The sequence below is a fragment of the Chiloscyllium plagiosum genome, unplaced genomic scaffold, assembly GCF_037043375.1.
Source record: "Chiloscyllium plagiosum isolate Xiang-an unplaced genomic scaffold, Cpla_swu_hap1 HiC_scaffold_22, whole genome shotgun sequence".
NCBI classification, from domain to species: domain Eukaryota; kingdom Metazoa; phylum Chordata; class Chondrichthyes; order Orectolobiformes; family Hemiscylliidae; genus Chiloscyllium; species Chiloscyllium plagiosum.
The window spans coordinates 33,339,096-33,362,703 of record NW_028270160.1 but is presented as its reverse complement, the minus strand read 5'-3'; the positions used below and the strand labels follow the sequence as shown (position 1 = coordinate 33,362,703).

The following is a 23,608-nucleotide window of genomic DNA, read 5'->3' as shown; positions in this document are numbered from 1 at the left end:
GTTCAGGCAGCATCCGAGGAGCAGTAAAATCGACGACCTGATGAAGGGCTTTTGCCCGAAACATCGATTTTACTGCTCCTCAGATACTGCCTGAACTGCTGTGCTCTTCCAGCACCACTAATCCAGCACCCCATCCAGAAGGCAGCTCTGGACTGACGGTGCTTTTCTGGGAGCATAATGAACTTTGTAAACATGGTGCAGCTACAAGGAATGTGGTCTTTCAGTGGATAGCTGTTGAGTGGTGAGTTATTCTGGGAACATTGAGGGGTAAGATGGAGATAGAATCGAATGAGAGGAATTCCATAAGGGAGTGGTAGGCAGTTAATGAGACAAATTTGCTAAGATACAGCGAGAAATTTCGCCAGGATTTGCAGCTGAAATCCCTCTAAGACGATCTGTGCAACTTGCACTCAGCCCAAAAAACCCATAAAATTGGGCCCAGAGATAGTAATTCCTGAGTTTTTGGTCCATTAACTTAATCGGATGGAAAATTGAGGTCTGTGTAATTACAAAGAAATATTACCTGTTTCTGCCTGTTAACACCACCTTTTTGTTTTTCTCAAAAATGCGCCACGTGTACAACATGTTAAATGTTATCCTTTCTAACCTGGATGCTGAGATGAGTCTATGTTGGCAGTGTGCCGAAGAAACAAATCATCCAGAAGCAGTTTGCTCAAAATACATAACATTTCAAATAACCTCAGCAGGTTTGGCAGCATTTGTGGAGAGAGAAAATGACTTGACAAGGATAGGCCATATTGGACTTGAAACATTAACTCTGTTTCTCTTCCCCAGAAGCTGTTGAGTTTCTCCAGCACTTTGTTTTTATTTCAAATGTCCAACACCAGCAGTATTTTGCCTCTATTTGCTCAAATTACATAGCTGTTTATAGGTCACTGATGTCTGGCAGTGACCTCTGCAAGATTTTGTGTAATTAAGTATCAACAGTGGTTGATGTGAGTTTTACATTTGATCAAGTGCTGTCCAGTTATTTTCTATTCAGATTGAACAAAACAGAAATGTGTATATTGATCACTCAGGTGATGTGAGAGCCTGGTCAAATGATTCTTTGTTTTCTTCCAGAAGGTGCACAGGAAGTGTATTTCCATGACTTCCTAAGGAACTTTCAATAGTTTGTTTTAACCGGTTTTGATAACAAACTATATTTGGATAAATATGCATGAATACAATGCAGAACAATTCAGAGGCAAAAGATTGCCTAGATATTGACTTCCCCTCAAAACAGGAAATGAAGCAAAGGAACTCTGGTTCAGTAGTTCTGTTTAGTGAAATTATCTAAATTTATCACAATGGTAAATGAGCTTTCAGTTTATCTACAATTAGAGGAATACACAAAGGAGATGTCATTTGAACTACTTGTTAAATCTTTAAATATCTTCTGGTAGTTCCTTTATTTTCGTGCAGTGAATAATATTTCATTTTTACTTGAACAATTCTGTTTCCTCCTGTCTGTTCCAGTGCCCTTTTTGTTTCATGGCTGCTTTCAATTGCAGTGGCTGGAAGAGAGATTGCTTAGAATTGTAACCTCCTCCATCACAGGACCTTTGTACTATTTTATGGAGCAGCCAGTAAGGGGATGCTGGCTACAGGACTAAAATTACAGATACTTGCCATCACCATTTTCACAGCATGAGATATCCTGAAAAGCTGTTAACTGACAACTAGCACAACACATCACATATTGTTTTGACTGCTCAGCTCTAAACTTGACTGTGATTTGAGTTGCATTGTGTTTTCTTTCCTTCTGATTCCATTTTTGGAAGTGATGTGGGATGATTTACTAGTTAGTGGTGCTATATAAATGGAGGTGATTATATTTTTCCATGTTTTTAATTGTGTGCAGCCTGTTTATTGTATTGCATGATTGTTTTAAGATTGTGTGGTATGTTAAAGGGGACATCGGTTGTGTGCAGTCTATTTGTTGTGCAGCACACCATGTTCCAAATTATTGTGCTGCTGAGCACCCACGTAGCCAAGAGTGAATATTAGTTATAAGGAGTCAGACCAAATCATTGTAATTCAGGTTCAGTGTTTCTTTAAATTGAATGAAAGGGCTAATAAAATATTAGTGCAGCAAATCTATTTTGTAGTTTCTCCATCATCTGCTTCTAGAAATGTGACACACAAACGATGATAGGAATTCTGTTGTAGATTAGAATTTCGCTGACTAATCATTTTGATATTTAATTATCTTGATAATCTCACCAGTATCCAAATACTGAATGAAATTAACAGTTCTGACAGATCGCAAATAAATGTATGTTGAGTTTTTCACACCTCAGTCATGTTTATAACACCAATCTTGTTGACACTAATGGCTTGCTGACTTTATCCAAGAAAGTCTAAGCCGTACAGATCACAAAGAGGCGAGTATCAATCTCCCATTTGCTCTGGTTTATCCGATCACAGACAGATAAGTATTAGACATGTGTTAGTTGGTTTAACCCTTGCTGTGAGGAACATAGGAACAGGAATAGGCCTTTTAGCCCCTTGAGCCTGTTCAATCATTCAGTAAAATGAAGGCCAATTTGCAAATTTTGTCTTTGCTTCAGTTTTCTTGATATCTTTTGATGACAAAAATCTATCAATCTCAGGAGACATGGAGTTGAAACTTTTTGTCTTGCATTCATCCATCTTAGGATGCAAGGAGCAGTCTTGACAAAATAGCACCAACCTGTACAACACAAGAAGGGGATGCTCATGGTTGGGCCAACGTTGGCTTGAAGACACAGCAGGAACAGCTGACTGTCAATTTTAGTTCTCAGATTCGGCAGGTACATTCTGATGAGTCAGGATATTGCCATGGGATTGAAGCCAAGATCGCAGTCTCCAAGACCCTCCTTTTCCCCATGGGAAAGATGTTATGGATATGCAAGTTCTTTTTGCTTCCAAAAAGATGATCCTGTGTGTTCATGTATGAAGCTTGTAACATGCACAAATGTGTCGCAATGCATACCTAACTGATAATAATTCTTAGCACAGTCAGGGTTATTTAATTAACGTCCAATAGCAAAGTCACAAATAATATTAGGCATGATGTTCTGAGACTTGCAACTATGACTTGGTTGAGCATGCAGCCCCTAGGAATGATCTATAGGATGTGTTGTTTAATATAGTCTACCAGTTGTTGGGATGTACAACCTACATAATTGACATCACACCAACAGTGGAACTCCTTTATTACATTACTCATATGCATGGTAAACAAAATATCTTTTTGGCTTGATGGCAATGTTCTGTTAGTGGGGAAAAGCACTGGTGTTTTTATTGCAAGTAGCAGTAAGAGAGAGCCAGTTTCACTTGACATTTTTGAGAGACCTTCCATTTGCAAGGTAATCTAAGATTGAGCACCATTCAGATTTGGTGGCCATTGACCTTTTCATGAGTTCTGCAATATATACAAGTGCAGATCTAGTCAGGGCAACCATTGTCATGCAGGATAGTTTTCATATAATCAATCTCAACGTCATTCTTACACAGTGAGGAGATGGGTAGAACCCTATTCATGAGGTTGCAAACAAGATTGATCAAGCAGTCCATGTAACTGTAGGAATACCAATAACCCCAACCATTCTCCAGTGAGCATATGTCTTCAGTAGGTAATGTAGAGAACTCTTTAACAGATTTCTCACCTAACACGTTGAGAAAAGGAGCTCATTTGATTGCTTTTTTGTGGAACATTTGAGCACAGGACGGAGTTTTATTTTATTAAGCTGTATCTAGAAATTCTTTGCCTTTGTTGATTCAAATATTGCAAACATGTCATCCAAATTTCGGGACTGTGCATGGGGAAGTAGGAGGCCACTGGTCATTCTGTAACAGGACCTCCGGCGACAGATGGTGACACTGATGAAGGGTGTTGAGCAGATGTACAGGATCTCCACCCGCAGCTAATAATGGGAAGGGAGGACAGCTGAGAAGGTGAATGGATTCTGGCTAGACAGAGGAAGAGCATCTTTGGTGGTGAGAAGGCTGATGGGAAGGAACAGGAGTCTGACAAAGAAATTCGTCAGCCCAACCTAACCCATTCCATGTACCTAGTATAAATAGTTCCTTGTTTATCCTTAATTTTCCTTTTCTGTTTGTCTTGACCTGAGGCTGGTTCTATTTAATAAAATGAAAATCCCAGCCTTAGTATTGATGCTCCACCCTTGCAAATCCCCCACCCACCATCACCAGTACAAAAATCCCCTCCCTCTGCTTTCAAGAGCACTGTTGATCTTGGTGGGATAAATATTTATGCATTGTTAGGTTGTTAACTAAATCTGACTCAATATTAGTTCTAAACTAGACAGCTGTGAGACGTAAGAACTGGAATCTTGCCCTCAGGGTGGGGACAAGGTCACACTGACAGTGAAGTGGGGCAAGCCCACTCATTACAACTGAGGGTCACATTTTATATGCGGCAGATAACTGATTAGAGGTAGCTGCTGGAAGAAGAGGACAACATGGAAGCATTTAGCCTCCCCAACCAAGCAAGTAGGGTTTGGGAACAATTGGGCCAGTCAGACAGGTCCCTGTTTGTGTGTGATGGGTGCCAGGGAGGATTGGCAGCCTCATTGGGGCAGTTTCGCATGGGCCAAAGTGTGCCCAACCAGGAGAGTCATAGAGTTCTTACAGCACTGAAAGAGCCCCTTTGGCTCATCATGTGTGCACCAGTCATCAAACATTCATTGAGGCGCATTCTTTTTTCCAGCACTTGCCCTGTAGCCTTGTAAGCTATGGTGTTTCAAGTGCTCATCTAAACATTTCTTAAATACCTTGTGGATTTCCCGCTCTGACAATCTTTCAGGCAGAGAGTTCCAGACACCCACAATCATCTGGGTGAAAAATCTTCTCCTCAAAACCCTCCCCCACCCAACCCTTCCCCATCCCACCCCCACGCACACACCCAATCCATACCTTAAACTATGTCCCTTGATTATTGACATCTCTCCTAAGGGGAAATGTTTTTCTCTATCAACTCCATGTTTATGCCCCTCAGAACTTTATGCACTTCAATCAGCTTCCCCCTCAACCTTGTGACTGCCAGGAATTAGCTGGCAGTTTCTCTGCATGACAGGGGCCCACCCATTGCTGGTCAAACCCTAATGGCTCTGGAATGTAACCTTTACTTGGTCCCTTGGCAGTAGAAGGGCCACCTTCTTCAGTAATAGCAGGACAATGTGGCAATGAAGAAAGACGCAGGGATGCCACTGCGCGCACACCCCAGAGTGACCAGGAATCTTGCAATCTTACTGCCTGCCATTGACATGCTGGAGGAACTGGCAAGCTGACATTCAGCAAGTCTGACTACATTATGAACTCTCCTGCCCTGCCCATCAGGTCACTGAGTGGAACTCGTACCAAGTAATTCTGGCTCTCTGACATGGATGCTACCAACTGGACCACAAGACCTTGCCAATGCTGGCAGCACCCATTTAAAGTAAACAGATTACTGCTGATGTTAACCAAAATCTATGGTGTGAAACCTTTTAAAGAGTTGTGACATAAATGATGTAATTTTCCAGTGACAAGAATGTTAAATTGTACATTTAAACATTTGTCAAGATATTACATGTGCTGATGTTAAAAGAAGTGCTTATATTTATAATATACCATTTAATAAGGAAACATGTACAACTGTTTGAATTGTAGTTACTTGCTTGCTTACTGGCTTGTCCATAGAATATTGAATAGAATGACTTGGTGTCTAATGACCTAGTGATTATACTGCAGCTGTTCTTCTTTATCTGAAACTCTTCATTAAATGTGTCAGGACCCTCTGCTCTAGCTGTGACAGTTGTCCTAGTCATGCCCAATTAAAAATCCATTTAAACATAAACTGCCATGACAACAAGTTACAATATTGATATCATAGTGAACAATGTATTTCATGAAATTGGAAAAATATTCATGTGTCTCAAGATGAAATGTCAGAACTGATCAATTTGTTGGGAATATGATGCAAATAATAGATTGAAACATTTTGGTGTATTGTTCATCTCTATATTCTGTAGGTGATGAAGTGGTCATACATATAGAATTAAAATCATAGAATCCCTACAGCGTAGCAAGAGGCTATTTGGCCCATCAAGTTTCACTGACCCTCTGAAAAGCATCCCTCCCAGATCCAATTCCCCTACCCTATCCCTGAAACCCTATATTGCCCATGACTAATCCACCTAGCCTGCACATCCTTTTGACTGTGGGAGGATACCAGGACACATGGCAAAAGCCCATGCAGACACTGGGAGGATGTGTAGACTCCACACAGACAGGCTTGAATTGAACCTGGGTCCCTGGTGCTGTGAGGTAGCAGTGCTAGCCTCTGTGCCACCCTAGTGTGACTTGAATATGACTTGAAATTTTGGCATTAAATGAGCAATGTCTCAAGACTTCTAACGTAAATTAGGTATTTGGCATTGGAGATTGGGGGTTTGTATTGTAAGATGTGTACAGAGCTGGATAGTAGCTGTAAGAGGATAATTGTGGGTCCGAGGGACAGAACAAAATCACTGGCTTCTTGCTACCTCTGGTCACCTTGAAGTGTTTTTGTTTTCTTTATACTTTGCTTTTAAATGACTCAACTTTGGAAGAGGTGTAGTGCTATTGTCTTTGCACTATTGCCATTAACCTGCAGTTATATACATGCCCTTCATAGTCAGGTGAAAAAGCTGAGTTGCAAAATGATAGAATTATTTAATTAACTGTTTACTGTACCAAAACATCTGTCTGAAGTTTAATATCCTGTCTGCCAACTATTGAGAAAGTTTCTACTTTCATTCATCTTAGAATTATTTTAGTTACAAAAATTGATTTAAGGAAAAATAAGGGAAGCTTGATTCAGTAAATACTGAGTTGCTTTTGTGATGTGATTGAACTTATGTCTCCTAAATGTAATGTAGACAACATTTCAGCTCCCTGCTCAATAGAATGATTTCAGCACATAACAAACAGTAAATGCATTTTTAATTTGAGGCACCCATCCGAAGGGGCCCCAGAATAATTTTGGCATTTGCTGGCAACATTTAAAATTAACTTGCACCTTTTAAATGGAAGGTGCATTGTGGCTGGAGGCATGTGTTGACAGGAACTGAATCTGACTTGGAAAAGAGTAACGCAACACTGGGGAGAGTTAGCTTCAACTCTGCACTAGAGGTCTTGGTGAAAAGGAGAGTTATTTTGTAACTGCATGGGGTTCATTGAAAATACAGTGGGAGAAGATTACCAAAGTCAGTGTCTAACACCAAACCCAGTGAATCTGGATGGAGTAGTACAAGGGATATGGTGATCTCAAATGTGTGGTCATAGTCACTGAATCGATTTTCAAACATCATATCCTACCAAATGCATAACTAGTGTACGCTTCCTATTAATCACGACTCAGAATGGCACTTATAGTCTTTATTGCACACTCACTCATTTAGCATTTCTGTATTGTTCTCACATGTATCTCACAGCTTGCATATATTGCCAACTACTCAACCATGTCACCTGAACAGATTGCACAGCACTCTCACACTTCCCACACTCTGGAAGACAAAATGGTGCGTAGCCAATAGTAGCTGAAACTAATTGGAGGGGCAGGCGTTCCTCCACATTTAGAATTAGATTTAATTGCCACGTGTACTCAAGTACATGAGTATAGTGAAAACTGTACAATGTCACCATTCCTCTTAGGTACAAAGGTATCTAGAGTACAAAATCTTAGCTTCAAATTAGAAAAAGAAACCAAGTTAAAAGTTAAACATCGCAGTCCATCTTAGTCTTAGATGGAAGGGATAGTGCTGTTCATCATTGCGGCAGATGTGTCAACATGTAAAATGTGGAGGTTAAATTAGTTGTGGAATCTATCCATGGTGAGAAATGACATGTGTACTGCCAGAGAAAGGCTAAGAATAATAGAGATTTCAGGTCATTGGAGGGCAAGGTCACTAATGGACACTGCTCAGGGGATGTTTGGAGGCCTTTGGAGCAGTCTACAGGAAAACATTGCCAGGTAGGCACAGCTATATGTTTGATGTGTTGGGAAACCTGCAAAGGGAAGGCATGCAAATATTAATCCAGGAGCATGGAGGAGTCCAGCACCAACTTGGTGCAGAGAAGTTTAGAGCTTTGGAATCTCATCCTTTCCAGCAAGGTAATGGTGACTACCTCCATGTACGCACATTTGGACCCAACTATGATGCAGCGTCTAATGGCCTTTGTTGCAGTTTCTGTTATAGCACAAGTAGCAACATCCAATGTTGCAGTGGATACTGGGACAGCTGCCATCATGACTGGGGTTTGCATTGTACAAAATGGACTTCAAGGATCCATTCACCAATCTGCCCTTCACTATTTTATTATCGAGGCAATGACATTGGTTCCATTGAGCACAGACCTGCTGTCCTCCCAAGGAGGAAGAATGTGTCTTCATACGCCTAATACTCCTCCAGTGCCTTCTTGTTGCCTGGCAACCAGTGGGAGATCTTACTGAGGACTTTTTATAATTGTTTTCAGATAGACAAATTACTCCCTCAAACAACCTGAGCAAAATGGTTTCATTCTGACTGCTGTTCTCTCCATTCCCTTTTCCAACAACTTACCCTGATCTGTGCAGCTTCAGTTCATTTTTCCACCCATGCTGTATTATAAGGAGAATACCATGTTTGAAAAGAACAGATTTGACAGAAGCCTTGATATCAACCAAAAAAATCATTTTGTACCTGCCACTCCACTGCCTGTAGAACTTTGCAAATTGAAACAACTCTACAGAAAACTAAAAATTGTAAAATGATAGCAACAGTCAAAAAAAAAAACTGCCAACTAAAAGGCCTGATGGCAGATCCACAAGAGGGTGATAAATAAAGTGGTCAGCTCACCAAAGGTGTCAAGTCAGCGTTGCATTCTGATTTACCTCATGATTTGCCTGCTTTTCACACTCTGGCAGGGGCCACTGAACGTAGAAATGCCCTCACCAATACGGCACATTTATGCAATTAGCCCAACATATGTACACCCATGCTACAGCACTATTTTAGATTTCTACACATCCTGTAGCACCTGTAAAAGGGTGCTCATGAATCCAGTTTCTCAGATATATATTTTTAATAACTTATTCTTTCTCATGTTGTGTTAGCCACATAGACAAATGATATCTGTAGGCATCTTCAGGACTTCTGCTCATGCCAATATCTGATTGATTAGGCAGCAAATGGAAGCCTCGTCAATTATCTATTTTTAGTCAAGACAATATAGTTGGGAAGATACCAAAACTTCCTCACAGCAGGAGCCCTGTAAACATTTGTTAAGGCCGACAATCATTCTAGGCTTTCCTGGGCCAGAATCTGAGGTTCCACAATGTTGCTGGCAATTCTCCCATGTTATGGACGTCTTTGCGCTTGCTTGTGTTTGGGACAATTAGAAGTTTCTTTGTACAAGAATACCTGCACATATAATAAAATGGTTATTATCCCTCAAAGATCTCTCTGCTTCTCCATGCTGCTTTACATTTTTCCATTAAATCTACTACTTTGGCTAAGCCTATTCTAAGATTTCTTTATGTGGCTCAATGTAGAAATTGATAACACTGCTATGTAGTTCCTTGGGATGTTTTTATTATGTTACCAGTTCATTATAATTTATAAGTTGAACTGAAGTACTACATTGGTTACATTATACAACTGATACTGTTGTTCACGTCACCATCACGCAAACCCTAAAGTTATGCTCTTTGGTCTTTTGCAGGTCGTGTCGGTCAAGCGGTTGCTGTTCGAGCCAAAATTTTTGGGTTTAATATAATATTTTATGATCCATACTTGCCCGATGGTATTGAGCGATCTCTAGGCGTACAGAGAGTTTATACCCTACAAGATCTGCTGTACCAGAGTGACTGTGTGTCATTGCATTGCAATCTGAATGAACACAACCACCATCTTATTAATGACTTCACCATCAAACAGGTAATTCCACTTTAATCCTCGCTGTAGGCTCACACACTTTTTGGGGTTTTCTCAATTTCTAGTTTTAGTTTACAATGAAAAATAATGCAACGTCAGCAGGGGAAAGGTAACTAGCTCTATTAGACACAGACACAGACAATGGTCACAGCTAAAACCAATGGCATTGACATCCCTCACTCTGCCACTGGTCTTTTTCTTCAGTTGAAAGCTGAAAGATAAGAGTAGTCCAGTCCATGCAGAGGGGATTATTGGAGCCAGTGTTTTACAATTACTCTGTTCCTTAGTTCTTGTTATTAAGAGGAGACTCACTTTTGTGTAGTGTTTTTCAGAACCAGGCATCTTAAGTACTTTATAGCCAATGAAATACTTTTGAATGTAGTTAGTGTTATTATGTAGGAAATGTGGCAGCCAGTTTGTTCATGGCAAACTCTCACAAACAGCAAGGTGATAATGAGCAGATCATCTGTTTTTGTGATGTTGACTGAGGGATAATTATTGGCCAGGATATCAGGGAGATCTGTCCTGTACCATGTCAAAGTAATGCTAGGTTTTTTTTAATATCTACTTAAGCAGACATGATGGGGCCTCAATTTAACATTCAATCCAAGAGACAGCATCTCAGAAAATGCAGCTTTCCCTCAGTACTGCATTGTACTGCACACTGGGATGGCAGCGGTGATTTTTCATCCTTCAGCATGGGTGGGGTAAGGTACTGTGATTCAGAGCAAGAGTGCTATCAACTGAGTCAGGCCTCAGTGTCCACAATGTTATGTGAGCAACTGAGTGTTTCAGTGTGCTATCTGGACTTTAGTGTGAAGCAGAATGAAATGGCAAGAACTTGCCACGTGACAATTTTATAATCTTAGATCAACTTTGGCAAGAAGGAAGATCAACAGATCAAATTTCTCAATCATGTCCTGTGTCCTTATCTTGGCAACAAGTTTGAAATTAACATTCTGAGAGGATTAAGAAAGAGTCACTTATTTACTCTCCGTAGCAGCCAATGGGATGAGGCCCAAGGGGAGAAAATATCTTTCAAATAATAATGAACAGGATATCAATTATTTAAGATGTTTTTGAAGATGATGACATGTTATTTTGCATTCTTTACCATTTTTCTTCCCTTTGTTTTATTTACTTTTTGATTTAACAAATTTTCCTGATGAATGCCATATTTAAATGGGAAAATATCATATGACAAGATTGTATTTATTCTGACAATATAAGAAATATGAGTAGGAGGAAGCCGTTTAGCACCTGGAAGCAGATCCACTGTTCAGTAAGTTCAGTAAGATCATGGGTGATCTGATCAGGGCCTTAACTCCACTTTTACATCTGCCCCCTTTGTAACCTTTGACCCTGTTGTAGATGGAGAATCCATGACCTTGCCTTCACAGCTCTTAGGGGTAGATAATTCCAATGATTAGCAACCCTCAAAGAGAGGAGATTCCTTCTTATTGCTGTTTTAAATGGGATACCTCTTATTTTGAAACTGTAGTCCCAAGTTCAAGATGGCCCCAAAAGGAGAAAACCACTGTCTAACCTGTCAAGCTCCCACAGAATCCTGTACATTTCAATAAAATAACTTCTCATTTTTATAATGTATCATGAGTATTGGCTCAACCTGCTCAAACTGTCGTCATAAAAAAACCTTCATCCCAGGAATCAATCTAGTGGGAGTTCTCTAAACTACTACCAATGCAAATATATCCCTCCTTAAATATGCTTAAAGTATAAGATTTGTAATATTTTTAAAAATTGCATTGCTATGGGCTAGTATCATTAGAAGATGAGGGGTTTCTGGGAGAGTGAGCAGAAACCAGATGGTATCTGCGTATGCTAATTGAGTTTCAACAATCTAGAAATTGAAGTTGCCAATTTATTGATTATTGGTTTAGCTGTTACCACCTGAATTCTGCCAGAACCATCCCCCCGGGACTAAGTTATTCACGAATAGGTATTTTGTTCCCTGTGTTCTATTTAAGGAAGAGCTTACATTTATCTCGCACATGAACCCATCATTAGGATATCTTGCACCTAATGAATTGCTTCTAATAGTGTTCATTAACCAGTTTAAAAAATAATGAATTGTTTTTGCCTTTTGTTATCCTTTTCTTTCAAATTGTATTGACTCCTGCTGCATGTACATAATTTTCAAACGGCAATGGGTAATATGCCACTCTGCCTCAATTCTTTAAGGTGGAGTCTGGTCCTATCTGAATATCTATTTTCCAGCATGAGAAAAGATACTTCATCCCAACAGCTGTCTTTTTCTTCCTTCGGGTCCCAGTACCAGTGAACACACATTGCTGTGTACTGTAGCTGTCAATCCGCTGAATTAGTTTCGCTTCTCAGAGCTGACCTCTTTTTGAGTTGCATTTTTAATCAGTTTTACAGTGGGTTTGATAGAAACTATTATTGTAAATCTAATTTATTTTCATACCTTATTCTTGTTTGTATGGAAATATCTGGACCGTATCAGACGGAGTCTGGAATATTGCTCAAAAATGACTGCAGATTCGCGATATTCGGAGAGATGTGGCAGTGTCTGTATTTTAAACCAGTTGAGGTCGAGTAGGTTGTTCTACACTGGAGAGCCTCTCTTGTAATGATTCCATTACAAAGCATGCACAGTTATTTTAGTCTAGCTCTTTATTAAGTGTGTAAAATTACAGCATAACAAAAGCCTTGCATCAAATATTGCAGAATTTCTGCTAAAACCAGGTGTCATCTTTTTCCTGTGGATTTGCTTTGTTTTATATTAAACTGTGATTTAATTGGCTTATTTATTTTAAAGTTGTTGAGGAATTGTCATGACAATTTTCAATATCTTTTGTGAGGTACTGCATTTTGCCCTGACTGACTCCAGAAATTCTTTGAAGACAATAAAGGAAGAATAAACTTTATTTTTTCTTCTTGTTTGGCCCACAGATGAGACAGGGAGCATTTTTGGTAAACACAGCCCGAGGAGGATTGGTTGATGAGAAGGCTTTAGCTCAGGGGCTGAAAGAGGGAAGAATACGAGGTGCTGCTCTTGATGTTCATGAAAGTGAGCCTTTCAGGTAAGATGCAACAACAGTTCAGCAAACCTCGATACTTTGTATGAAGGTGCAGCACATATCGCGAAATGCCATTATAATCCGTAGAAGCCTGACTTTACCTTGATATTCTATGAAATAGTTGTCAAATTGCATGATGGGTAACAGAAAAATCCACATTTTGATCTTGCAGAAGCTGTAGCAAACAAATTAGTTATGGTATAGGCAGTAAACCAGTTGAGTGTCACTAAAAGAAAAAGATGAAAGTTTTGTATTTTGCTCTTATGAGTTTTTAGTGTGATTAGATTGGATAACAGGAATCTGGGTGTCCTTATACATGAACTACCAAGTTAGGATGTATGTGCTGCAAGTAATTAGGAAGGCCTGTGGACTGTTGACAAGAGGGATACAGTAGGTAAGTCATACTACAGCTGTACAAGGTATTGGTGAGACTTTACTTGGAATACAGTTTTGATCTCCTTACTTGAGGGCATATATTTGCACTGAAAATAGCTCACAGAAAGTTCTCCAGGCTGATTCCTAAAATGAAAAGGTTTTTTCATGAGGAAAGGCTGAGCAGATTGGGCTCATCATTATTGGTATTGAAAAGAATGGGGATGATCTTTTCAAACATAGTACATTCTGAGTGAACTTGACAGGCTAAATGTTGACAGGATGGGCAAGTTTAGAACTTGGGAACACAGTTTCAAAATAAGAGGTCTCCTGTATAAACTAGAGGTGAGAAATAGCAACCCTGAAGTAATTTCCTTAACTAAAAAGTGGGGAGAATGTGGAACTCGAGCAGAGGAGTGGGGGAGCCAGGCAATAATTTGTTTATTCTGTTTTGGTGCATTTTGACCTTTGGAAGTCGGTGTATTGATACATTCATCATCACTTTCATTTTAAACCGTATTGAGGAGAAACAAACTTTAAATTAGCAGAACAAAACCAAAAATTACTGGAGAATGCTAATTGCTTGCAATTATTTTTTATAAACAAACTACAGATGTGAGACTATTTCCCAATACATTATCTTACACCAAATAGTTAGGATTTTCATTTTATAAATGGAGTATGGGAGATTCATTTATAATAAATTAACTAAACACTGTATTTATAAATTGTAAACTAAAAGATTGCATTATAATATATGTATATATATCTTTGAGTAATATAAGTATACACACACACACACACACACACACACACACACACACACACACACACACACACACACACACACACACACACACACACACACACACACACACACACACACTCTTTAGTATTTATGTATTTTTTATTATTTGAAGAAGGAACCCCGAATATAAATGATAGTGTTACTATGCAACTGCATCACCGAATAAGTGAGTTAGTGAAATTGGAGAAAATTCCAAAGTTAGCCTCAAAAACTCAAAGTGTGCCCTGCCTGAAAATCTCAAAAAAAAGAGTCCTTAACAATAGCAATGTTTTGAACCCTGCCACACAGGAAACGTAACTGTGAAGCAGAATGGTCGTCAAAAGTTGCTGACCTGAAAGAAGGGGAAGCAGTTCTGATGTGAAATTGATGAAGTCTAATGAGTCCTGAAGGCTGTGAAATTCTTAGTGGAAAGATGAGGTGCTGCTCCTTGAGCTTGTCTTAGACTATTGCAATATGCCAAGGACAGAGTCCTGAGAAGTAGTGGGCAGAGAATTCAGATGGCACATGGGTTCCAAGATCTACCACTAGAGCATGATAATAACCTGTCGATCTATGACCCTTGTTGCTCCACCAAGATCCGGTGTAGAGATCATCAGACTGGCCTCTAACAAAATACATTGTTCAACACATTTTGGACACAGAACAAAAAAATTGATTATAATCATTTGATAGCAACTTTTCTTTAAAAATTGTACAGATTTTAGAAACCTTATTTCGAGCACTAAGCTGTCAACTTCTAACAAAACAATACAGCCTATTAATTTTTTTGAAAAAGTGCACACATGATTGCATGATTTTCAGGGTCTTTTGTTGTTATTCCTTGACCACGAATTCATACTAAGGAGGGTTCATTGCTGTTTGTTGGTTGATAGAACATAGAACAATACAGCACAGAACAGGCCCTTCGGCCCACGATGTTGTGCTGAACATTTGTCCTAGCATAAGCACCTATCCATGTACCTATCCAATTGCCGCTTAAAGGTCACCAATGATTCTGACTCTGCCACTCTCACAGGCAGCGCATTCCATGCCCCACCACTCTCTGGGTAACGAACCCACCCCTAACATTCCCCCCTATACCTTCCACCCTTCACCTTAAATTTATGTCCCCTTGTAACACTCTATTGTACCTGGGGAAAAAGTCTCTGACTGTACTCTATCTATTCCCCTGATCATCTTATAAACCTCTATCAAGTCACCCCTCATCCTTCGCCATTCCAATGAGAAAAGGCCTAGCACTCTCAACCTATCCTCGTACGACCTATTCTCCATTCCAGGCCACATCCTGGTAAATCTCCTCTGCACCCTGTCCAAAGCTTCCACATTTTTCCTAAAGTGAGGCGACCAGAACGGCACACAGTACTCCAAATGTGGCCTTATCAAGGTCCTGTACAGCTGCAACATCACCTCACGACTCTTGAATTCAGTCCCTCTGCTAATGAACACTAATACACCATAGGCCTTCTTTCAAGCTCTATCCACCTGAGTGGCAACTTTCAAAGAGCTATGAACACCGACCCCAAGATCCCTCTGCTCCTCCACCTTACTAAGAACCCTACCGTTAACCTGTATTCTGCATTCTTATTTGTCCTTCCAAAATGGACAACCTCACACTTGACAGGGTTGAACTCCATCTGCCACTCCTCAGCCCAGCTCTGCATCACATCTAAGTCCGTTTGCAGCCGACAACAGCCCTCCTCAGTATCCACAACTCCACCAATCTTCGTATCGTCTGCAAATTTACTGACCCACCCTTCAACTCCCTCTTCCAAGTCATTAATAAACATTATAAACAGCAGAGGACCCAGAACAGATCCCTGCGGAACTCCACTTGTAACTGGGCTCCAGGCTGAATATTTAACATCTACCACCACTCTCTGACTTCGACCGGTTAGCCAGTTCTGTATCCAACTGGCCAAATTTCCCACTATCCCATGCCTCCTGACTTTCCGCATAAGCCTACCATGGGGAATCATATCAAATGCCTTAATAAAATACATGTACACTACATCCACTGCTCTACCCTCATCCACATGCTTGGTCACCTCCTCAAAGAATTCAATAAGACTTGTAAGGTAAGACCTACCCCTCTCAAATCCGTGCTGGCTGTCCCTAATCAAGCAATGTCTTTCCAGATACTCATAAATCCTATCCCTCAGTACCCTTTCCATTTCATTGCCTACCACCGAAGTGAGACTAACCGGCCTGTAATTCCCGGGGTTATTCCTATTCCCTTTTTTGAACAGGGGCACAACATTCGCCACTCTCCAGTCCCCTGGTACCACCCCCGTTGACAGTGAAGTCGAAAAGATCTTTGCCAATGGCTCTGCAATTTCCTCTCTTGCTTCCCACATAATCCTAGGAAATATCCCGTCAGGCCCGGGGGACTTGTCTATCCTCAAGTTTTTCAAAATGCCCAACACACCTTTCTTCCTAACAAGTATCTCCTCTAGCTTACCAGTCCGTTTCATACTCTCCTCTTCAACAATACAGTCCCTCTCATTTGTAAATACTGAAGAAAAGTACTCATTCAAGACCTCTCCTATCTCTTCTGACTCAATACACAGTCTCCCACTACTGTCCTTGATCGGACCTACCCTCGTTCTCGTCATTCTCATGTTTCTCACATGATGTACTGTACATCTCTGAACTTGGAATTTGTTGGTGTTTCATGAAAGTAAAATCTGATCTATTGAAAGTGTTATGTATGCCTTCAACATTATACTTGAGATGTATTAAGTGCAAACTACTTTTTGCACATACCACCAAATTTTCAACATGCACTTCATGGTAAGTTAGGAAATACGTTCTTTGTAAAGAAAAGAACAAGACATTAAATATAGCAAATCTAATATTCATTTGTAAGACTGGAGGTATTTATGCCTTCAGATATAGTTAATCTTAATTATTGGCTCTGACATTTTGTGTTCAAATTGAGTTTATTTACTTTATAGTGTCTAGGATGTAATTTGACTAGGATGTAAATGAAATGTTTGTTAAAAGTGTTTATAAAGATTACAAATGTTCACAACAAATCATTAATTTATCTTTTCTCTGAAAAATTGGAATTTCTTTGCCACTTTTGTTTTCACATGCCCCTCATTTATGATATCTTTAAAATAAAACCTACCTTTTTGGAAACTGAGCAGATTTAACAATTTTGATTCCCTTGCCTGTTTCTTTATAATTACTTTGTGTTATTGGCTAAAGTGACTAAAAGTAGAAGCATTGTATTAAGTCTCAAAATGCTTGGATGTTAATCATGGATACACACAAATACTTCATCTGATATTCTTGACTCAATCAACTTGACTCACTATGAAGAAAACTAACTCAGATTAATTTTCCCACTGAACTTAGCATACTTGCCACAACTAATTAGGTACACTGATTTATGTTATCCAAGTATAATAGTTAATGCAAACTATACACAGGTCAGTGAGCGACATACTGGTTAATTATATCCACATACATAGGTTATTAATAACACACTGGTTAAAGGCATCTAGTCACTGGTTAATGCTATCTTTGTACTCACTACTTAATAATGACTATTCGTTAGAGTTTCCTCTCAGGTAGTGGTGTTCTGTTTAAAATTTAATTCTTCTGATTGTTCCACAGCAGTAAATATTGGTCAGTGTGATACATTCCATCTGCACAACTACTCAAGATGACCCAGTTATTTTTAACGTTATGTGAGAGGCAATAAAAATCACTAATCTAGTCTGCAAGTTAACCTGAGGTGAATAAGCCTTGATTGTTTTGTACAGATTTGCTGTATGAGCATCCAGTTTTATTTTCTTTTTGACATTTTGTACAACTCCAATTAAGGTTTTAATTTGTACTCTAACATGACCAGAACAGTTTGATGTTATATTCTGATTTCAGCTGTGACATTTAGTACCTAACTAACACTTCATATGCACTAAGAATATTCTAGAAATCTGAGCAAGACACCTTCATGTAAAATTACAGTTTCGTCTATCTAGGATCAGTGCAAAGATGATGCAGTCAACTTTTGTTAAAATATACATACTGGAGGAGAGGTGGTCACAGTGAGGAATGGAAGGAGAGACAAGCGTATTGGTGGGGTCAGATGATGAGGTGAAACTAATGATGGTAGGGGTAGTAACCATATTAAATTGCAGTGGTTTTTAGACAAGCTGAAATATTGTCAGAGGGGTGGATTTTTAGCGGGTGGTTGGTTACACAGTTAAAGGAAGTGCTGCTGTTCATCCTGCCAACAGCTAGCGCTGTAAAGGCACTAACCTCATCAACTGTCTTTTGTCTCCTTTAATTTGCCAGATCTTCTGAGGCCTGGGGAACCTAGCCAACTGTAGTTAAAATAAGAGTGCCTATTAAAATGAAGCTGCACAGCTGAATTAAAATATATAAGTAACTAACCCATTTCCTGCAAGGTACATAGTCCATCCCTCATCCTCTCCTTTATATTACCAGAAATTGGTGAGTTTGAGGTAGGTTCCTATTAAATAAATCTTCGTTCAATCTTTCGCCAAGTTGAGAATATGTAGAAATGACCACAGCATGCACACCACAAAATAATTTGACAAAAAGGCCATGAACAGGTGTTAAACCTTCAATGTATATGACATGAACCGAATGCCAGTTTCTGATGTCTACTGATCAGCTTCACCAATGTAATGATGACATATCAGAGAATGAGCATTCAAGGGTTGCCTGTCATTTTGGACCCTTCCATGCCTGCTTTATACTAGTCACCTGCAAACCGTGTGGTTAAATTTCTAGACTTAGTACTGTTAGGAGTTTTTCAAAGCCATTTTCAATGAAGGCAATTATGATGAGCACTTAGAGACATATAGCTGTACAGCACGGAAACAGACCCTTCGGTCCAACTCATCCATGCTGACCAGATATCCTAAATTAATCCAGTAACATTTGCCAGCATTTGGCCCAGATCCCATAAACTCTTCCTATCAATATACCCCTCCAGATGTCTTTTAAATGTTTAATTGTGCCATTCTCTACCACTTCTTCTGGCAGCTCTTTCTATACACGCACCACTCTCTGCCTGAAAAAGTTGCCCCTTAGGTCCCTTTTCAATCTTTCCCCTCACCCTAAACCTATGCCCTCTAGTTTTGGACTCCCCCACTCCAGGCAATATCCCTTGGCTACTCACCCTACCCATGCCCCTCACGATTTCATAAACCCCCATAAGGTCACCCCTCAACCTCCAACGCTCCAGGGAAAATAACCCCAGCCTATTCAGGCTCTCCCAATAGCTAAACCCTCCAACACCAGCAACACTTTATAAATCTTTTCTGAACCCTCTCAAGTTTTACAATATCTTTCCTATAGCAGGGAGACCAGAACTGAATGTAATATTTCAAAGATGGCCAAACCAATATCCTGTACAGCCACGACATGACCTCCCGACTCCTAAACTTAATACACTGACAATAAAGTGTCACGACACAGGGTGAACACCTCTACTAATTTAAACCAGCAACACAGAAAAGAGTCACCCCATGCTGTAATCTGTTACAATTCAAGAGGCAAAGAACTATCCCAAAAGTCACTATTTAAAGTAAAAATTAACAACTTTTTATTTTTTAAGTCTAACAGAGAACAATTAACTAATGACTATTTACAGCTCCTTTCTCTAAACCTATCTTTTACCTTCCCCTTTACAATATTGGTCTGGTAAAGAAAAAAATCCCTATTACAATTTAAAAAAAAAAATCACGTTTCAAAACCAGTCAGCTTTGCCGAGTTTCCTCTGTAGATTTTCCTCTTCTTCTTTTCTCCTTCTTGGGGATTCTGCTTCCCAGGTCGTTGATCGATAAAGGTACCTTCAAGAAATCAGATCTTTCTGCAAGCAGCCTCTCTAGTTATTGGTGCTAGCTGCTCTTTGCCACGCTGAGTAACTGTTCAAAATGTCTGATATTTATCCCCCAAAACATCAGATCATTTCATTGGTTTAGTGTTGTCAAAACATTTTTTTTCAAATTTGATTGGATTTTGGTAACTTGAGGCATAATTTAAAGTGATTAGCCAAATTTTGTATCCTGGCAACACAGCTCTTAGCTGTTTTGACCAAATGTTACATTGTTACCTTGTTCCAGACTTTCTGTGCTTCTCTAGGTCCTTGCTAGCTTTTCAACTCTCTTAAAGGTACAGTACCGTTACATCTTCATAACAAAAGGCAAGTGTAACAAATGCCCAAATCACTATCCTATCTACCTGAGATCCATTTTCAAGGAACTATCAACCTGCACTCCAAGGTCTCTTTGTTCAGCAATACTCCCTAGGACCTTACCATTAAGTGTATATGTTCTGTCCTGATTTGCCTTTCCAAAATGCAGCACCTCATATTTATCTTGATCCCAAATGTTGTGGCCATAACATAATTCATTGTCGTCTGGAGTTAGTACTGGATTCTCTAGCACTGATTACAAGAGGAACATGGCATCAATCTCAAAGAAGGGTGCCTGTAAACAGGAAAGTGGCTTGAAGTGTGTATACTTCAATGCAAGAAGTATACGAAATAAGGTAGGTGAACTTGCAGCGTGGGTTGGTACCTGGGATTTCGATGTTGTGGCTATTACGGAGACATGGGTACAACAGGGACAGGATTGGCTGTTGCAGGTTCCAGGGTTTAAATGTTTTAGTAGGGTCAGAGGTGGGGGTAAAAGAGGGGGAGGTGTGGCATTGCTTGTCAAAGATAGTATTACAGCGGTGGAAAGGACGATGGATGAAGACTCGCCATCTGAGGTAGTTTGGGCTGAGCTTAGGAATAGGAAAGGTGAGGTCACCCTGTTAGGAGTTTTCTATAGGCCTCCTAATAGTCCTAGAGACGTAGAAGAAAGGATTGCGAGGATGATTCAGGAGAAGAGTGAAAGCAATAGGGTGGTTATTATGGGGGACTTTAACTTTCCTGATATTGACTGGGAAAGCTATAGCTCGAGTTCGTTAGATGGGTCGGTGTTTGTCCAATGTGTGCAGGAGGGTTTCCTGACACAATATGTAGACAGGCCAACAAGAGGTGAGGCCATACTGGATTTGGTTCTGGGTAACGAACCAGGCCAGGTGTTAGAATTGGAGGTAGGTGAGCACTTTGGGGACAGTGACCACAATTCGGTGACTTTTACTCTAGTGATGGAGAGGGATAAGTGTGCACTGCAGGGCAAGAGTTATAGCTGGGGGCAGAGAAATTATGATGCGGTGAGGCATGACTTAGGATGCGTGGCTTGGAAAAGTAGGCTTCAAGGGAAGGGCACAATTGATATGTTGAACTTGTTTAAGGAGCAACTATTGAGTGTCCTTGATAAGTCTGTACCTGTCAGGCAGGGAGGAAAGGGTCATGTGAGGGAGCCGTGGTTTAATAAGGAATTGGAATCCCTTGTTAAAGGGAAGAGGGCGGCCTATGTAAAGATGAGGCGTGAAGGTTCAATTGGGGCGATTGAGAGTTATAAGGTAGCCAGGAAGGATCTGAAGAGAGAGCTAAGAGCAGCAAGGAGGGGACATGAAAAGTCCTTAGTTGGTAGGATTAGGGAAAACCCAAAGGCTTTCTATAGGTATGTCAGGAATAAAAGAATGACTAGGGTAGGAATAGTACTGGGAAGTTGCATGTGGAGGCTGAAGAGATTGGGGAGACACTGAATGAATACTTTTCGTCAGTATTCACTCAGGAACAGGACATTGTTGCCAGTGTGAATACTGAGTCACAATTAATTAGAATGGACGGCTTTGAGGTATGTAGGGAAGAGGTGTTGGAAATTCTGGAAAGGGTGAAAATAGATAAGTCCCCTGGGCCTGATGGCATTTATCCTAGGATTCTCTGGGAAGCAAGGGACGAGATTGCAGAGCCATTGGCCTTGATTTTTATGTCCTCGTTGTCTACAGGAATAGTGCCAGAAGACTGGAGGATAGCAAATGTGGTTCCCTTGTTCAAGAAGGGGAGTAGGGATAACCCTAATAACTATAGGCCGGTGAGTCTCACTTCTGTTGTGGGCAAAGTCTTAGAGAGAATTGTAAGGGATAGGATTTATAAACATCTGGATAGGAATAATGTGATCAAGGATAGTCAGCATGGTTTTGTGAAGGGCAGGTCATGCCTCACAAACCTTATTGAATTCTTTGAGAAGGTGACTAAGGAGGTGGACGAGGGTAAAGCGGTAGATGTGGTGTATATGGATTTTAGTAAGGCGTTTGATAAGGTTCCCCATGGTAGGCTACTGCAAAAAATATGGAGGTATAGCATTGAGGGTGAGTTGGAGGTTTGGATTAGGAATTGGCTGGCTGGAAGAAGACAGAGGGGAGTAGTTGATAGTAAAGGTTCATCTTGGAGTGCCGTTACTAGCGGTGTTCCGCAAGGATCTGTTTTGGGACCATTGCTGTTTGTCATTTTTATAAATGACCTGGAGGAGGGGCTAGAAGGTTGGGTGAGCAAGTTTGCGGATTATACGAAAGTCGGAGGAGTCGTTGACAGTGAGGAAGGATGTGTCAGGTTACAGCGGGATATAGATAAGCTGCAGAGGTGGGCAGAAAGGTGGCAAATGGAGTTCAATGTGGCTAAGTGTGATGTGATTCACTTTGGTATGAGTAACAAAAAGATGGGGTACTGGGCTAATGGTCGGATACTTGGTAGTGTGGATGAGCAGAGGGTGTCCATGTACACAGATCTCTGAAAGTTGCCACCCAGGTAAATAGTGCGGTGAAGAAGGCATATGGCGTACTGGCTTTTATTGGTAGAGGAATTGAGTTCCGGAGTCCTGAGGTCATGTTGCAGTTGTATAAGACTCTGGTGCGGCCGCAGCTGGAATATTGTGTGCAGTTTTGGTCGCCATACTATAGGAAGGATGTGGAGGCACTGGAACGGGTGCAGAGGAGGTTTACCAGGATGTTACCTGGTATGGTAGGAAGATCATATGAGGAAAGGCTGAGGCACTTGGGGCTGTTTTCATTGGAGAAAAGAAGGTTTAGGGGTGACTTGATAGAGGTGTACAAGATGATTAGGAGTTTAGATAGGGTTGACCATGAGAACCTTTTTCCATGTATGGAGTCAGCTATTACGAGGGAGCATAGCTTTAAATTAAGGGGTGGTAGGTTTAGGACAGATGTTAGGGGTAGATTCTTTACTTAGCGAGTCGTGAGTTCATGGAATGCCCTGCCAGTAGCAGTGGTGGACTCTCCCTCTTTATGGGCGGAGGATAGTGGGCTAGTGTAGGTTAGGTGGGCTTGGATCGGCGCAAGATCGAGGGCCAAAGGGCCTGTACTGCGCTGTATTTTTCTATGTTCTATGATTGTGCAACTGATTCTGTAGCATACATCATCCAGCTCTCCCTACAGAGACGGGTCACTACCTCGATGCTAACTATGGATCCTTGTCCTGCGTAATTAGACTGGTGGTCATTACTTAGTACCAAACAGTTGGAAAGTGT

General features: G+C 40.4%; 1 protein-coding gene across 8 annotated transcripts in view; it reads left to right on the top strand.

The window, feature by feature from the left end:
* The window catches only part of LOC122546872 (C-terminal-binding protein 2), a 293,229-nt gene that overhangs the window by 251,630 nt on the left and 17,991 nt on the right, over window positions 1-23,608 (top strand). For all 8 annotated transcript variants that reach the window (XM_087998941.1, XM_087998942.1, XM_087998944.1 and 5 more), the window contains 2 exons: window positions 9,733-9,947; window positions 12,879-13,009. In XM_087998941.1, the coding sequence (XP_087855067.1) occupies window positions 9,733-9,947; window positions 12,879-13,009 (346 nt within the window). The remainder of the gene's footprint in view (window positions 1-9,732; window positions 9,948-12,878; window positions 13,010-23,608) is intronic.